Source organism: Mobula hypostoma, chromosome 6 (assembly GCF_963921235.1).
Source record: "Mobula hypostoma chromosome 6, sMobHyp1.1, whole genome shotgun sequence".
Classification (NCBI taxonomy): domain Eukaryota; kingdom Metazoa; phylum Chordata; class Chondrichthyes; order Myliobatiformes; family Myliobatidae; genus Mobula; species Mobula hypostoma.
The window spans coordinates 137,408,134-137,422,251 of record NC_086102.1 but is presented as its reverse complement, the minus strand read 5'-3'; the positions used below and the strand labels follow the sequence as shown (position 1 = coordinate 137,422,251).

General features: G+C 40.8%; 1 protein-coding gene across 2 annotated transcripts in view; it reads left to right on the top strand.

Annotated features, from left to right (window-relative positions):
- Positions 1-14,118, top strand: part of LOC134347658 (thioredoxin domain-containing protein 6-like) — a 79,092-nt gene that overhangs the window by 59,160 nt on the left and 5,814 nt on the right. For both annotated transcript variants that reach the window (XM_063050027.1, XM_063050026.1), the window contains 4 exons: positions 59-115; positions 7,919-7,978; positions 8,416-8,517; positions 12,401-12,460. In XM_063050027.1, coding sequence (XP_062906097.1) covers positions 59-115; positions 7,919-7,978; positions 8,416-8,517; positions 12,401-12,460 — 279 coding nt within the window. The remainder of the gene's footprint in view (positions 1-58; positions 116-7,918; positions 7,979-8,415; positions 8,518-12,400; positions 12,461-14,118) is intronic.

Here is a 14,118-nt window from a genome sequence, read left to right as displayed (position 1 = left end):
GAAGTTGGTTAATTTTTGAATTGATAATACTACTGATAGTTGTCTTTTTTACTTTCAGGTATTGAACCAAACTTGGAGAAAATAGTTTACCCGGAGTATATGGAGGAATCAGAAGGTCTGTTTGAATGACTCCAATGGTTATTTTAATTAGATAATTCAGCTAACACAGCCAATGCGATAACATAATTTTGAAAACAAATTTGAATGTTTCTGTGCAGGTAAACATACCAAACAATAACTTTTAAGCAACATGTTGCAAAAAGGAAAATAAGGAATGTTTGAAGCTATCGATCGTGCAAAAAATATTCCCAGGCTTAAGCAAATTTTAACATAATATTTCTGTTCTCCATCTTACCCTCTGGATTTCTGCATATTGCTGTACATGAAATCACCCACAAACCTGTGTATTTAGGAGTTCTTTTGAAAACATATATTTTTAAAATTGTTCCATTTCACAAAGTTGGAAACAGTGAAGTTTGATAACTGCAACTGAAAATGGATCTATCCCAAAATGAAATCAATGTTAGTAATTGGAAGGAAAAGAAAAAGTACTGGAACTGTTCAGTAGTTCAGACAGAATTTATGGAGAGAAAAACAGAGTTAGTGTTTCTGCTAATTAATTCTGCTTCTTTCTCTAAAGTGCAAGTAATATGTGCCACGTGTGTGGAAAATATCATGGTTGGGTTTTTGGCAAATCGAAACATAAGTTACAAACAGAAACATTTAAATGTTGTTATCAGTGAACCAGGACCTCAAATTTGGACCACTGGTACCATCTGGGGGGAATAATTCTTACAGTGATTTTTGGCAAGGTATACACCCCTAGTGCTAGAAAATATGTGATAGCATTGCAGCGGTGGTAGAAAACAGATCCAGAGAATCAGACAATCCCAAGCTGGACTGGTTTTAATATCAGCACCAGGGACCAGGAACCAGGAACCAATTTCCCAAGATATTGTTGGGTATCTGCCAACCATCAATTCACCAGCCACAGAGTTGACCACAGTATTTGAAATCCTGAACCAATCAGAGCCAGGAAGGAACTTCATCTAGAAACAATTGTGGTGGTCATGGATCAAGCACTCTATGCAAAAGCCACTGAAATTGCCTGGAAGCATAAAGACCCCTTCTCCAACATTCTTCTCAGGATGGGGACATTCCATACCATATGTAATGTCTTAGCCATCCTAGGAAAGCGATTTTGGGATGCTGATCTAAAGGAAGTATGCATAGAGGCTGGAATTATCGCAGAGGGGTCCATCAATGGATTTTTGATGGTAAACACTACAATTGTGCTGTCAGGGTCCACAAGTACATCTATGAAGCACTGATACGACTCGTGTGGGCAGAGTTCACACCATGGGTTGAGGACAATGTTCCAGAGAGGAGTGGGATGATCAAATCATTCTTAGACCATGTGAACGACATGGCCAGTGACTTGAACCAACAGAAGTTGAACAATCTGCTGCAAAGTCCACTCTTAGCTGAGCTGATAACCCTGTGGACAGACTTGGATCTACTGGCCTGTAACTATCCAAACAAATGTTGATTCCCAAGATGTATGTGTGTTGCAAATGGCCTCAGGTGTACTGACATGTGTAGACTGGCAGACTGTGAGAACCAGGCATCTACCCCAGAGAGTGTGGAAAGTTCAGATGAAGATGTGGAAGATTTGGAAGACTTGGAAAATTATTATGATTATTAATAGGTTATGAAAGTATGGAAAACAAAGTATGGAAAGCAGTCTTTGATTAAATATATTCATTTTACAACCAAATGGGGCCTAGGTTATGGCAGGGTGGAACCCCACATTTGAATTATTGTACTGTAATTCTATATGCTATGACAAAAGCTTAGGATTGTTTTGATATGATACAACAATATGGAAAATATCATGACATTGATAAAACTCCAGAAATCTCTCCAAATGAGGTTTTTTTTTTACCTTTTGCTGGGGTGGGGTAACATTTTCTGCTGTACTGATGTTAATATGGAATATATACAAAAAGTGATTACTTATTTGAATTCTTGAATAAATTCTCCACAAATCCATGTGATTATATGTGTCCTAGGGTTTTTATTGACTTTTCCAAAATGAACAACGGACAAAGATTTTTCCAAAAATGAAATGATTCACTCTACTGAAATTGGACACTGTACTGCGAGTGCCACCAGTGACAACAGTTGATGAAAAGTACTTGAACTCAGCTATCGTTGTGACAAACTTCAATGTTGAGGGATCACTGATGACAGAATACCACTAGGTTGAATATATATGTTGTACTTTATATTGGCCACTTTTCAGAAATGCTTATTTTAGGGTAGTGTTATAAAATGCACACATAAAGCTACCACTGGTGCAATGCTATCACATGTTTTCTAACTCTAGAGATGTATACCTTGCCAAAAGTCACTATGAGCATTATTCCCCTCAGATGGTACCGATCAACCCTACTGGCTGACGGACTATATTGCTGCCAGCTTAATTTTTAGAGCCTCTTTGAAGGTCAACACATGGGTGGAGACTTTCAACTAAAGTAAAATTGGTCCGGGAATATGACCAATTTTGTAACTAACATTATTGTTATTATTTTGGAAATAACTGGTGCAAGAACTCACAAAATTTGTATCTGATGCAAATTACACTCATTTCAACTGAAAACAAGATCAATGTAATTGAGCAGAGATCCTAGTCTATAATAAAAGCAAAGACTGACAACTGACTTGGTGATATCCTGCAGTCCTATGGGCAGTGGGGTGGTGGGCATAAAATGAAGGGTTCTTTCCTCCTAGGGGTCAAACTCCTGAAGGACATCTATTACCTTAGGAAAAACACAGGTAAAAATGGAGAGAAACCACAAGTGTCTCTTCCTTTTACTCTGGGGTTTGTATTACTTTCTGAGATGAGTCAAATTTGTTTCTGCTCCAGTAAAGTTACATGCCAAGCTCATTCACAAAAATAAATTTGAAGAGATATTTATAAGTTGTTTTACATTCTAGCAGTCTAATCATGAACCAATTTGTTTCCCAAAACAAGTTATTTTAATTTGTTTTTTTTAATGTTCTAATGGCCAAGCTATAAATAAGCAGGATTTCTGCCACAATTATCCATCATTTTGGAACTCTTATCAACACAGATTAAAGTTAGAGCTGACATGGGTTATTTGGGTCTGACATTCCCTCAGTTATCCTTCTCCTCATGAGGTGGATTGTGCTGCTTGAAGCTTTTTTGGATTGTGTGGAGAAATCACATGTCTGCTTGGAGTAACATGGTAGCATGAGCAGATCTAAAAGGGAGCAGTGAGGTAGGCATTGCGATCATCAACAACCGCCCTCTCCCTTTTTTTTTGGCGCCAAAATCTGTGCTGACCTCTCATTTTCCCCCAGCACTTCAATTGCTGGGCAGCCAAATGGAATGTTTTCCTTTTAACATTACAACAGTTTTCCATTCACAAAATCAATGGTTAATCCCATACACCAGGGGTCTCCAACCTTTTTTGCGCTGCGGACTGGTTTAATATTGACAATATTCTCGCGGACCGGCCGACTGGGGGGTGGGTGGTGGTATTCAAGTAGGGTTAAACTCACCTCAGCATGTCTTTTACAGTTAGGCTTGCCAATTTTCTCACTCCCAAATAAGGGACAAAAGTAGCAGTCAAATACGGGACACTTGTGCTTACCCCATAAGACTACCATGACCATGAAGCCTTGCACGGGCACCTGTGTGCACATGCGTGACGTGCGCATGCGTGTACGTGCTGATTTTTTTTCCACAGATTAGTTTTGGCTTAATCTTCCCGACTATACTGTACATAACTTATTTCTAATTTATATAGACTGTGCATTTATCATATCATTCCTGCTTTCACTATATGTTAGTGTTATTTTAGGTTTTATGTGTTATTTGGTATGATTTGGTAGGTTATCTTTTGGGGTTGGGAATGCTCAAAAAGTTTTCCCATATAAATTAATGGTAATTGTTTCTTTGCTTTATGCCATTTCGGCACGAAAGGTTTCATAAGAACGCTCTACCTTAGCGGGGGAAATACGGGATAAGGGCTGTCCCGTATGGGACAAACCAATTTAGCTCAATATACGGGATAGTTGGCAACCCTATGTTCAAGTTCAACAGTGCGTGACAGGGAATGAGGAAAGGTGCAGCTGACTCATATCGTTTCCTTGCAGCCCGGTAGCACATGCTTTGTGGCCCGGTGGTTGGGGACCGCTACCATGGACACATAGAACAGGGTAGCACAGGACAGGCCATTTAGGCCACCATATCCATGCTGAACTTGATGCCAATCTAAACTAATCCCACATATCTGGACATTGTCCACATTCATCCATTTCCTACCTGTTCATGTCACTATCTAAATGCTTCCTGAAGATTGGAATCATACCTGCTTCTCCAATCTATCCTGGTGCTGCATTTCAGTTGCCAACTACTCTCTGTTTAAAGAACTTGCCTAGCAAATCTCCTTTAAACTTCTCCCTCTCACCTTAAACCAACACCTTCCAATATTTGACATTCCCACACTGGGAAAAAGACTCTGGCCATCTGTCCTACCTGTGCCTCAAATAATTTTCTACCCCTGAGCCTCTGATGCTTCAGAGAAAACAATCTAAGTTTGTTCAACCTCTCCTTATAGCTGATGCTCTCTAATCCAGGCAACATCTTGGTGAACCTCTCTGCAGCCTCTCCAGTTCATCCACACTGACTAGAGCTGCACACAATACTCAAAATATAGCCTGAATAAAGTTCTATATAGCTGCAACATGACTTTCCTACTTTACACTCAATGCCTACCCGATGAAAACTGGCATAACATACCCATTCTTTACCATGCTATCCATTTGTCTTGTCACTTTCAGAGATCTAAGCACTTGTATCCTAAGGTTCCTCATTAGATCAAAGCTGCTTAGGGGGATGTACACTTTCTTTTGCATATGACTGCCCAAAGTGCAACAGCTCACACTTGTCTGGATTAAACTCTATCTGCTATTTCTTTACCCAGTTTTCCTGATGACTGTGATCTCCTGCTCTAACTTTTGACAACCTTCATCACTGTCCATAACTCTGCTAATTTTCATGTCATCTGCAAACTTACTTATCAGGCCACTTACATTTTCACCCAGATCATTTACTTACTCTCAGTGGCTACTTTATTAGGTACACCCGTGTCCCTGTTTGTTAATACAAATATCTGATCAGACAAACATGTGGCAGAAACCCAATGCAGAAAAAGCATCAGACATGGTCAAGAGGCTCAGTTGTTGTTCAGATCAAACATCAGAATGGGGAAGAAATGTGATCTAAGTGACTTCGACTGTAGGTTGATTGTTGGTGCCAGATGGTGTGGTTTGAGTATCTCAGAAACAGCTGATTTGCTGGGATTTTCATGAACAATAGTCTTCAGAGTTTACAGAGAATTGTGCAAAGAAGAAGAAAATCCAGAGTGGCAGTTCTGTGGGTGAAATCGACTTGTTAATGAGAGAGTTCAGAGGAGAGAGGCCAGACTGCTTCAAGCTAATAGTAAGGCTACAGTAACTCAAATAGTCACACATTACAGCAGTGGTGTTAAAAAGAGCATCTCTGAATGCACAACACAACGAACCTTGAAGTGGATGGGCTACAACCGCAGAAAATCATTAACATACGCTCAATAGCCACTTTTTAGGTACAGGAAGTAGCTAATAAAGTGGTCACTGGGTGCATATCACAAACAATAAAGTTTCCAGCACTGAATATTGTGGAACAGCACTAGCCACAGTCCTCCATTCAGAACAACACCTCTCAACCACTATCATCTGTTCTCAATAACCAGCCCTATTTTGTTTCCAACTAAATGTGGATCCTCTGTGCCTGAACCTTTTGGACCAACCTACCATGGAAGATCTGTCAAATGCTTTATTCTAGGCCCTACCCTCACCATGTTGTTATTGAATTATAGATGGCAGTACAGAAACAGGCCTTTTGGCTATCCAGACCATGCCAAACAATTATTCTGACTGGTCCCATTGACCTGCATCTGAACCATAGGCCTCCACACCCCTCCTATCCATGTACTTATCCAAATTTCTCTTAAGTGCTCAATTCAAACTTGCATGCACCACTTCGACTGGCAGTTAGTTCCACACTTTCACTACCCTCTGAGTGAAATTCCCCCTCATATTCCCCTTAAATATTTCCACTTTGACCCTTTCACCCTTAACCTATGACTTCTGATTCTAGTCTCACCCAACCTCAGTGGAAAAAGCATGTTTGTATCTATATCCCTCATTGTTATGATTGAAACATTTCTACACAGCCCTTTCCATCTTTTCCAAAGGTCTACTATGAATATGGCAGCTCAAGTGCTGGACAATATTCAGGAGAAATAGGGCAGAGACAAGGTTACTCAGGTTCCAGCTGTTTAACCCTGGAAAATCATAATGTGTATTTAATACAGTATTTCATGATACTAGTAATTGGGAGTTTTGGCTGTCATCTTTGTTTTAACTATTAGTTAGGGTTGGAACGATTTTATTCCATTACAGAAACATTAATAAGTAGGGCTAATGCAGACTGGTCTGTGAGATCACTCCTGCCTGTGGACCGGTCTGATCCACAATTAGGCAAAGATTTGTGGTCACAGAGAAAATAAGGTAACTTTCCACTGTTTATTCTTTAGCAATAGTCACTCCCAAGAGACTTAATCTGTGTGGGTATTGACAAAATGGAATGCTCCATTTGTTATCAAAGTAGCAGAGAAACCCTTCTTGAGCTTTGAGCAATGCTTTCTGAGAAGACTGGTCTAAATTTTCATGTGAAGGTTGCTTTTAAATCTTGGATGAATATTGTCAGAGGCATTTACACTATAGGCACTGGGCACTACTCCAGGGTCAAATATAGCCCTCTGATGTATAAAATAAGTCTTCCACTTCTATCCAAGGTATTGTCATTGCTTCCAGTATAAAAAGCATAAACTATTACACTAGATGTACCAAGTTTTAGGACAACCTGAGACTACAGCACCTCTCTAGAGGGAGTTATTTCTGACATCACTTTTTGTCTGGAGGGAAAGAATGACATATTCCTACATAACAATAGTGAATTCGTCATGTGTCCACTGTCGTACTGTGCACCAGCCTTTCACTTTGAAACAACAGATGCTATCTGGCATCTCTTTAAAGAATCAACCCACCATTTTCATCAGTTTGGTAAATTGGGTTATTATTGTTACATATACACCAAAGTACAGTGTAAAACTTTGTTTTGCATGCTATCAATATAGATCATATCATCACATCAGTACAGAATGTAGAATCAAGTGTTATGTTAAAGTGTAAGGGTTAACTTTCTGCCCATCTCCATATGATTTGTCATCCTCAGATTCTTGGTAGACAGGCAGTGATTTTCCAAGCACGTGAACGTAATAAGCAGGAAGGCCAAATCTGTCTCTGCTTCACTCTCATGATGACTGCAGCATTGTAAGAAGACAATTCCTACCCTATTGCACCTCTGCTCCTCCAACCACCAGTGGCAGCAGAGCCATATTTTTGACTCAGTCATGTCTGTGTACACATTCCACCAGCAGGGGCTGTTAGATACCAACAGGCAACAACAAAACTGGGTTACATCGCCTTTCTTTAATCCAGGACCCTTGGGATTAATGTAGTTTTCCTCTTTTGGATCTGCACAATTCAGCAGAGGGAAAGAATTATGTTAGTAATATTTTTGGTCTTTATCCTGCACAATGGATTAGGAGAGCATTTTAAAATTAAAGATAAAAGAGAAATCTGAGCGAATTCTCCACAGAATTAATATAAAACAACATAGAAAATTAAGTAGATTGTAAGTATGTATTCCATGTATGGTGAAGAGGCAGATACTAAGAGTAAAAATAATATTTTATTCTCTTGTTTTGTTGCTTTTTAGGTACACAGCTAAGAGCTGATGCAGTGGACTCAACAGAGAAAACTGAAGTAGGTGATGAAAGTAAGAGCATCTATCTCTTATCATCCCTTTTGTAAGCTAAAAACCTACAGTTTTAGCTAAAACCTTCCATCCAAAATAGAGACATCCTAATTTATGGCGAGAAAGATTGTACAAAGCATTGGGGCAGCATTGGTTGACACCAGTCCTCACTGAGATTACTTCTGTTGTAAATCTGATGGTCAGTATCATAAAATATACTTAAGATGTAGATGAATTTCTGTGGACAGTTGAATTAGAGGAATAATGCACATAAGGCCAACTGCTTTCTCTCAATGGCACATAAAAATGCTGGAGGTACTCAGCAGGTCAGGCAGCATTTATGAAGTGAAATAAGCATTTGATGTTTTGAGCCACTATGTCCACTCCCACCTCTTTTTCTGTCACCCTTAATCTCTACAATTGCCAAAATAGTCTTTTTGTGCCTTTAATTTCTACAGCTCCTGTAGACACTCAGATTGAAAACTCAAAGAGCACCTTTGATGAGAACTTGCAGAAGAATTTGCCAGAAGAAGCTCCAGAGGGGCAAGTTAATGAAGAAGGTAATGATCCTGTCTAATGTTCTCTATAGTGGGGAAGTGGAATCAGTTAGGGGCTGTGCACACAGACTCCAGTACATAGAGAACAATCTGACCTGCAGAGCTTGAAGAATAACTTGATAACAGTTACTCTTGCAAGCTCATTGTCAAGTGAACACATTGGTGTACTCCTACCAACACTTCATGATCATGACACAGAAACAGGCCCTTCAGCCCACTGGTCTACGCTAGTCATTGCACACCCATCTACACTAATCCTGTTTTATTCTCCCCATGTCCCCGTCAATTCCCCTCCACATTTTATTACTCACCTTTACTTCCAGGGCAGTTCGCTGCAGTTAGCTTAACTGCCAAGTCATTTGTGCTTGAGATGTGGGAGAACTGGAGAACCTGGGGGTGGGGGAAGGGATGGGATACCCACTTGGTCCAATCCTTTCATTCTAACCAATTCCCCTCTGGTTGCCTTGAGAGATCGTCATGGTGATTGCTGGGAGCCCTAATGATAAGAGCAGATTTCTAGAACCCCTGCAAAAATGGAACAAAGGTTTTAGTGAAAGGAAATATGGATCTAATAGGGACAAATATCGGAAAATTTTTGATGGAAAAAAGAAAGTAGCAAGGACTTTAAACAAATATTTTGTGTCTGTCTTCCTGTGGAAGATGCAAAAAAATACTTAAAATCTGAAATACCAAAAAAATGCAAGCAGTCAAGTAAACGGTATGCTTGCCTTTTTAGCAAGAGGTTGGAAGTATAAGTGGAAAATACAATTATTTCAGAATTGGTGAGTTTACAAGACAATTTGGTCTTTTTAGTATCAAAACCAAATATTGTTTGGTGATGGTATTGGTTTGTTATTGTCACATGTATCAAGGTACTGTGAGAAGCTTATCTTGCAAACTGTTCCTTATAACACCGAAAGAGACCATTTCATCCCATCAAGTCTATGTATATTCACAGAATAATCTATTCCCACTTATCTCCTTGTAACTTATTCTCTCCACAGTCCCCTTACCTGTACCGCTAAGCAACACACTAGAGGCAATTTGCAGTCTCCAGTTCACCTGCATGTCTTTGTAATGTTGGAGGAAGCTGGAAATCCAGGGGAAACACATGAAGTCATAGGGACCTCATACAGAAAGCAATGGACATCAGGATTGAACCTGGGCTATGGAACTGTGAGTCCCACAAGGCCACTAGCTGTGCCCCTGTGCCTTCAATTGCTGCCTGACTTGCTAAGTTCCTCCAGCATTTGTGTGTGTTGCATAGCCATTGATCTCCCTGTTCCAAGTTTACCCCAGTATTCTCATATATTGTCTAGAAGAAGCTGATCTTGGAGCTCATAGCAAATTCATTGACCCATGCCTCTGTTTTGTTCTGTCCATTCCATTATGCCTGTGCAGATGAGCTTCCCCCCTGCTAATTATTGCTAATTCCATTAAATGCAGGCAATTATTTGCTATTCCTAACCTGAAATCTAGACATTAAACTTTGGAAGATTATTCAATCTTGTAGATGCCTGATCATATTCTCTTCCACAACCCACATATGCATATTTTCCAGCATGATTCATTGTTTAGCCACCAGAACCTGAAACCGTGCCGATCTGTCTCCTTCCTGACCCAGAAACACTGAAGCCATTTGTACTTATTCAAGGATGACTTGAATCTTAACCTTCAGCAAGCAATGGGCTGTGGCCTCAGATAACCCAATAAGTTCCTGGTGTAATTGGTTGGAAAGTATTAAGTTGGAAACAATCAGAAAATACCAGGGCTTCCAGGTATCATTGCAAGGAAGAAGTATGCAGACACTCTTACCCTTTGCACTAATTCGAACAATCCAATCCAATCAATCTATGTATAGATATCAGATAACTTCATATCAGAGTTCAATTGTGTTTTCTTGCATAAAAGATCTCACAGGAATATCCTCTCTAAGTACCAGGGTGATACTTTCCTGTTCCAAAATGTAACGTCCTACCTTTCAAGAACATAGAGCATGTGTACAGCACAGTACAGGCCCTTTAACCCACGGTGTTGTACTGACCTGTACAAAGCTACTCCACGATCAAACTAACCCTTCCCTCCTACACAATCATAACCTTCCACTTTTTGTACATCCACGTGCCTATCTAAGAGTTTCCATAGCCTAGAACGTTGAGCTGTCAGTTCTGCCCCTCCTTCAAGCATGTTTCTGCTTTGGCTATAATATCCCAGCGCCATGCACAAATCCATGCCCTAGGTTCACCTGCCTTTTGTGCCAAGCTTCCTGCAGATCTTCCTTGCTCTCTGACTTTCCCTTGCCCGTCCTGTCCATTGAAATTGCTCTTTTTAACATTTATATTTGCCACTAGCCCAGGTTCTGCACTACTGCCTTGGGTCCCACATCTCTGCCAGACTAGATTAAACCCTCCTGATTAGTCATTACAAAATATGCTAATTATATTCTGATCACACCCATTTCTCTCCATTAAAATGAATGAACTCACCTGGAATAGATTCAGTGAACAGGTTCTCATGTTCATCCTTCACAATGAGGAGTCCAGTATCTGAGTGACAGTGACAACCAGTTGTGGGAATTTTGAAGTTTCTATGTTTGTGGATGTTTTCTAGGGAATCTCAAACTTCCTGATGGTTATGGAGCTAAATTCTCACATCAACTTTGAATAGGTTTTTTTTATTGTGGAAATCTCTGGCCAATATGATGTAATACTCAGATTTTTTTTTTGAGAAACTGACACTACATGCAGTTATTCAGAGGTACAAAGCTTTTATTGCACCATAATGTGCAGAAGCAGGCTCTTTGGCCCACCTTGTTCATGCTGAACATCAAGTACCCAAGCTGGTCCCAAGCTTCGAATCACAAAGTACCCCCAATTTCCTATTACAAGCCAACTTTGAATCCAATCTGCCAACTTCTTTGGATCCCATGGGTTCGCTTTAGGACCAGTCTTCCATTTGGGATCTTGTCTATGCAAATTACATTAACCAAACTGCTGTCTTCAATGTATTTTGCTATTCTTCAAAAATTCAACCAAATTATTCAGACAGGATCTCCCTGCAATCAACCAGGTCTGACTATCCCTGAATAGCCCCTACCTTTCCAAATGTAGGTTACTCTTATCTCTCACAATTTTGGTTCAATGGCTTTCTTACCACTGGAAGTTAGACTCATTGGCCTATGGTTACCTACCTTATCCCTGGGGCCCTTCTTGAATAAAGGTAACACATTTGCTGTCCACCTTCCACCTGGAACTTCACTTCAGGCCAGTGAAGTTTTAAATATCTCTGTCAGGGCCCCAGCAATTTCCTACATTACTCCCATTGCAGCCTAGGGTACTGTTATCATGTCCTGGAACCTTTCCACCTTTATGTTTGCTCAGATATCTAATACCTCCTCCTCTTAAATGTTAACATGCTCTGTAACTCTCCCTCCCCTTCCACGAAACCTGCACCTACAGTATTTGTTTCCTAAGCGAATACAGTAAAGGAGTGTTCATTTTGAAGTGCCAGTAATATTTTGTGGACTGTCTTTGCCCTCCAGATATTTTTTTAAAATAGCACCTCCCCACCACCCTCCACAACTCATTCTCAGCACCAGAAGTGTCTCCTCTATTCTCTGTTCTTGATATTATGTACCATCTGCATCTGCTTATTTTTGGTTCCTCCTCTGGGCATTACAAAACAGCTTTTAAACATTATATTATACTTGATCCAGAGTCACACAGGCAAGGCAGGTCAGCAAAGTGACCAGAAGCAGAAAAATACTTTAATTTTTCAGAGTAAGTTAATATGTAAGTAATCTGTATCTTTGCATGGGTGGTCAAAATTTGCATATTGGGAGTATTGTAAAATATTCTCTGTTAATTTTATAGCATTTCTTTTATAGATTCCGTGGTGGCATCTAATGAGGTGGAGGCAAAAGAATTGGCTTCAGCAGAACCTGAATGTGAGTTACAATATTGCTTCCACAATAATTCCAGAACTACACTTTCAATTAAGACTCATTATTCCAGTTCGTTAATAGAAAAACATACACTATCTGGGTGTATGTTCATCTGTCAGAGTAATGGCAGCTCACTGATTGTTTAGTTGTTCGTTGTATCCGATGATGACAGTTTTGAAACCTGTGCGGAAATTTTTTTTAAAGTGCAAAAGCCTTTGAACTTGGGCACTTTCACTCCCTCGACCTTGGAAGTCTGGGTCCAGTGGTATGGGTAGTCGTCATAACTGGGGTTTTACTTGGTGGCAGTGGATAACCATCACTACTTTTATGCCTTGTCATGACACTCTCCCTTCACTCTCAATAAAGCACTGTGTAACTGCCTTTCTGGCCATTAGATCTCACTGTTGATCTCATCTGCCCAGTCCACCACAGCTGACTTTGTATGCTAGGACAAGCAGATCCACATCTCACTGGGGTATGAGGCCCGCTGGTCATCCTCACCGGGTTTAGAATGCCTGTCAAAGTGGTGCACCAGGGTGTGGCTGCTCTCACATGCAAACAGCAACTTGGAGCCACAGGTGAGGGCTGAGTGTCCAGTGGGGACCAAAAGTGAGTGAGCTGCCCCAGAATGGACAGAATAAGGCCCTTCACCAGAGCAGCTACCCATTCAGTAAGATCCTAACTGAGGAAAGATCAGCGAGAGCTTCTGATGTTTTCAATCTTAAACCTTCCATGTACCATGAGTCAAAGTATAGAGCCTCCAAAATTTGAATAGCCTGAACCACGAACCTTATCTGTGCTGAGTCAGCTGGAGGTGCTGCAATGCCCCATGCTGCACAGAACGTGGTATATCATTTGTGAAAGAGGGCTCCAAGTCAAGGGTGTACAGCGCAGGCTCACGATCAAGCATAAATGATTGGTGTGTCAAGGCTGACCTGGACGGGAAAGGCAGTTTCCCAGAGCAAATAGTTTTCACCACATTGCGTCCAGATATAATTGTATGGTCTGACAGCAGTAGAGAAGTGGTTATTGGTGAACTCACAGTCCCCGGGAAGACAACAGCGATGAAGCCCATGAGTGCAAGTTAACCAAGTATGAAGGATTAAGATCAGAGAGCAGAGACAGAGGGTGGAAGGTCTCATGCTATCCATTCGATGTAGGCTGCTGTGGGTTTATTGTGTTCACTTTCCAGAAATGGCTGCGTGACCTTGCCTTCACTAGAAGAGAGATCAAGTCAACCAGCAGGGCTGTAGCTGAGGCAGCAGAAAAAGGATCAGCATGGGTGTGGACCAAGTATGTCCAGAGGGGCAGATAGTCAGACAGTGTATACATATCTTGCAAACCCTTCAGTAGTTGCATAGACACCTGAAGAGCAGACTGACCAACAACTCGATAGAGGCAGATGCCAAGTTTTTAAGCTCACCAGTGGGAGGAGGTGCTTTAGCACTGCTGGCCCACCACCTCGAGGGAGTCTTGATTATAAGCGGGCCGAAACTCCTGAAGACAGGTGGCAGATCAACTGATGATCCCACTGGTGAAAGCACAGGACAGCTAACATCTTAGTCCACGAGTATTTTTTAACTAACCCCCAGAAGAGACCTGCACAGGATCCCTGTTTACTGTTTAGTGAACCTTGCAGATGAATGCATAGACAGGTTAAG